A 4,313-nucleotide genomic window follows, 5' to 3' on the forward strand; every position below is an offset into this window, starting at 1 on the left:
TGGATATAAGTGACTCTTCACTTGAGTCTCCTGATTTGGACACACTTATAAAGGTCATATATCATATTTCATTTTTAATGTATAGGAACTTGACCAGTAAGATTAAAGAAGGAGAGGTAAAAAATAAAAATAGGAAAACAAAACTGTTCTCCCCACCCCCACCCCCCAAGACTTTCAACTTTTTCTCTCAGGATCCAGTATTAACTTTCACTTTCACAGCAATCTCAAAAGTATGCCTCTTAGTCAGTTCCCTAGAGAAAATGGTAAACCAGTAAAAACAGAGACAGTACAGTCATTTTTGGCATGAGAGCATAACTTATTTGAACGTATCAGGAAGCGTTAATAAAATGTAGTGACACAATATAAATGGAAATGTGATATACTGTAGAGTTATAGATTAAAGAGTCTCTTCTCCTAATATAAATGTCAGTCTAGCAAGGGAATGGTCTAAAGCTCTCTGGTGTCTATCAGGCCAAGGGGTCATCCTGGGAAGATACAGTCCAGTTCGTGCAGAGATCCACAAATAGAACACTGCAAATAGGCAAAGGGATTTATGTCTTTATGCATTTCAAGAGATAATGTTTCAATTGGATAATTATAGTGTTTAACTTTGTGGAATATCAGAGTCCAGATTTGAAAAATATCTTAGTTGAAGCAGCCATTTATGAAAAATAGTTAATTCATTGATTTAGAAAAATTTTAAAAGAAAAGCAAAAAAAAAAAAAAAAAACACCATATATTATACTCCATTTCAAGTAATAGCCAAAATAATAAAGTTCTCTGAGATAATATCTATATGGTAGGTAAACTCTCAAACCCTTGATTTATATCAAAATTATTATTAATAGTTTGTATTTTGTTAAATGTGTTCTTTGTGTCGTTTTTTAAAGTGGAACATTTACTAATTTTATCTTTTGAAAGTAGTATATTTAAATATATAGATTGATAAATAATATTTGGCAGACTCAATTTCACCTTATTTTTAATATTACAGTATTACACTGTAACATAATAATATACTATTATTAAAATGTCTGTAATCAAAGAAAGAAAGAACTAACAAATATAAAGATTATTCCATTTTTCGTACCATTTAAAAAATTTTAAGCCTTAAAGCACTTCAATTGTGCATTTTTCCCCAAGGCAACATGTAGTACATATATTTGTTCAATTCAAAATGCCCACAATTATTAAGGACCCACCACCTACCTCACTACTGAACCAAGCACTTAAGGAAGGGAAGATGAATATGATACCATCCCCTCCCAAAGGGAATTATAATTTCATGGGGAAATGAAAAGACAAAAATCATTTAAATCTATTATAGTAATTTAGGTGAGGGATTAAGTTTAAAAACAATTAGAATACTCCTCCCTCAGTAAGTAATATAAGAGTCAAGTCTAAATGCATTATGTATTCTAACCAAGAAGTGAAAGGAAGTCTGTCCCGGGAAAGGAAATGATATGGACAAACAGAAGTATGTAATGATATAGTACCTTCTGTTCTCCATCTGTGTGTGTGTGTGTGTGTGTAAAAAATAGAAAAGGAAATCAGTTCAAATAATGAATAAAGTGTGAAGAAGGTCATGACAGATGATGCACCTTGAATAGAAGTTGTTAGGTGATGACTTTTTTTCAAGCATGATATAATCAGATGGCAATGGCAACCCACTCCAGTACTCTTGCCTGGAAAATCCCATGGACGGAGGAGCCTGGTAGGCTCCAGTCCATGGGGTCGCACAGAGTTGGACAGGACTGAAGCGACGTAGCAGCAGCATAGTCAGATGTGTGTTTTAGACTCATTGATTTGAGTGTGTTGCAAAGTTTTGAGGGGTAAAATCCAATACACAAATCACATGGAACTCTGTTGTAGTTACTCAAGTGATAATAAAGATCCAAGCTAAGTCAACATAAACACAAATGGAAGAAAGGCAGACAGCCTTTTTTTGTGCTCGGGTTTTCTAGTCGCACCAAGGACTGCCCTGGTGGCTCAGACGGTAAAGCATCTGCCTACAATGCAGGAGAACCGGGTTCAATCCCTGGGTTGGGAAGATGCTCTAGAGAAGGAAATGGCAACCCACTCCAATATTCTTGCCTGGAAAATCCCATGGATGGAGAAGCGTGGTAGGCTACAGTCCATGGGGTTACAAAGAGTCGTACACGACTGAGTGACTTCACTTTCTTTCTCTCTTTCTAGTCGCAGAGAGTTGGAGTTACTCTTCTCATTGTGGTGGCTTCTTGTGGAGCTCAGGCTCTAGGTATGAGGGCTTCCATAGTTGCAGCAGACTGGTTCAGTGGTTGTGGTGCAGGCCCTAGAGAGTGTAGCCATCAGTAGCTGTCACATGCCGGCTCAGTAGTTGTGGTGCATGGACTTAGATGTTCCACAGCATGTGGATTCTTCCCAGACCAGTGGTTGAACCCCTGTCCTCTGCACTGACAGGAGGATTCTCAACCACAGCACCACCACGGCAGTCTAGGAACCACGTTTTTTTTTTTGAGAACTAAAATTATATGACATTTTTATTTTAGGATGCAAAAACAAAAATGAGCAAACAAACAAACAACAAAAAACTTGAAATAGGCTTGTCAAATGATATAAGTTCATCCTTTCCATGGAAGCAGAAGGTAGATCAGTACAGGTTATCCTCAGGCCTCATACATCCTGCTTCACTGCTGCTTGCACTCTGCTGGGTTTTGATCCTTCTTTGGGTCATAGTCTGGATCATTTTCCTCATCTCCTTCTTCTTCCCCTTCCTCATCGGCTTCTTCACCTTCTTCATCATAATCATCATCATCATCTTCAATAGCTTCTCCAGTAAAGTATAACACTGATCTTGGGATTATATGCTCATGTAAAAAGTGACCAATTTCAAAGTCTGCAGCGAGGATAGCTTCAGAATCATCATCCAGATCTCCACTCTCAGGAACTTCAGGAGGGGCAAAAAAATTACAGAAACAGTCATTAGAAACTGTTTTGGTCACAGTACGAACTGTCCCACGTCCCTTGTGTTTCTGCTTCTTCTTAATCGTTTTCAAAGTGACATTCTTCCCTTTTTTCCAATCTATCTGGCACCCTGTACAACCCATAATTTCTGGTCCCTCAAAAGAAAAGGGATCAGAATCATCTGGTTCTGACCTCATCCTATATGTCTTTGTCAACACTTCATTTGTGAAATATTCATTGGGTTCAAAGTGAAATTCTAAGACAAAACTCATAGGTTGACCAGCATCTGAGAACTTCACTTTAATATCTTTCAAGTGCTACAGAATAGGTTCATCATGTTCCTGAACCATATCACTGAGCAAGTCAACATTCTTAAAAACGGTCAACCAAACCTCAGGATTTCCCTTGGGATCTTCTTTTTCTTCATCCTTTTTCTCATCTTCAATCTTGGCCTTTTCTTTTAGCTCCTCCGAAATTTCATCTTCCTCATCTGGTTTCCATTCACACTCCTCTTCTGTAGGTTCATAAATGGCATTAATTATCTCAAATCGCTTATCAAACAGAGGCTGATAAAGAACAGCATACTTTCTTTCAAGATCATGAACTTCCTCATAGAATTTGGCTTCTATCTGTGCACATCTAGCTTGAAGGTTTTTGAGAGCATTCACTCGTCTTTTAACTACCCTAGGCAAGCTTTCAACGTATCCTGTTGGTGTTTCTACCAGACCATCAAGTCTTTCTTGAAGGGCTGCAAGAATCTGAGGATTTTGCATCATCTGAACAGTCAGCTGATGCGCTTTGATTTTTGTTTCTTCACCAGTTTCTTCTTCTACTTCTTCAGCATCATCCAAATCTTGATCAAGTTCAGACTGTTCTTTGTTGTCGATGTCTGCCATGTTGTACAAATGCCAAATATCGGTGGCGAGCACGGGGAGCCGAGGGGCCCGAGCTGCGCAGGCAGTTGACTCAGGGCGGCGGCGGGAGGAGCAGGAGCGGAACTACCTTTTAAATTGTATGTAAATGATGAAATGGTAGATGTGGCTAGCAGGATTAAAGTGTAGCCTGACTGGCTCCACAAAGTCCTATCTTGGGTATTATATAGATGGAGGTGTTATTAAGTAATATGAGAAATGCAGAAAGAACACTGGGACATTGAGAGCAAGGAGAGAGTAGTGAATGAGTTTGGGTCACATGTGAAACATCCAAGTAGTTATTCACTAGGTAATTTGTATAAATATTTTTCTAAAGTTTAGAATAGAGATCAGGTCAAGAAGCATAGAAAACAGCACACATTTTTAAGAATACAGCACACTTAAAAAAAAAATCCACTATTTAAGAAGTCTTACAAAGACAATACCACAATGGAGGAT

At 38.2% G+C, this 4,313-nt stretch overlaps 1 protein-coding gene and 1 pseudogene across 1 annotated transcript; both read right to left on the reverse strand.

Moving 5' to 3' along the window:
- Positions 1 to 2,497: 2,497 nt before the first annotated feature.
- On the reverse strand, positions 2,498 to 3,328 carry LOC102269610 (nucleosome assembly protein 1-like 1). Its single transcript, XM_070368810.1, has one exon. The coding sequence runs from the start codon at positions 3,213 to 3,215 to the stop codon at positions 2,667 to 2,669; it is 549 nt and encodes a 182-aa protein (XP_070224911.1). The 5' UTR covers positions 3,216 to 3,328; the 3' UTR covers positions 2,498 to 2,666.
- Positions 3,261 to 3,899, reverse strand: LOC138987546 (nucleosome assembly protein 1-like 1 pseudogene; annotated as a pseudogene).
- Positions 3,900 to 4,313: the final 414 nt, after the last annotated feature.

The sequence above is a fragment of the Bos mutus genome, chromosome 4 (assembly GCF_027580195.1).
Source record: "Bos mutus isolate GX-2022 chromosome 4, NWIPB_WYAK_1.1, whole genome shotgun sequence".
In the NCBI taxonomy this organism is placed as follows: Eukaryota; Metazoa; Chordata; class Mammalia; order Artiodactyla; family Bovidae; genus Bos; species Bos mutus.

Bases quoted from the DNA above. Each gene is read 5' to 3' on its own strand.
- LOC102269610 (XM_070368810.1), bottom strand. From the start codon at position 3,215: ATGAGTTTTGTCTTAGAATTTCACTTTGAACCCAATGAATATTTCACA.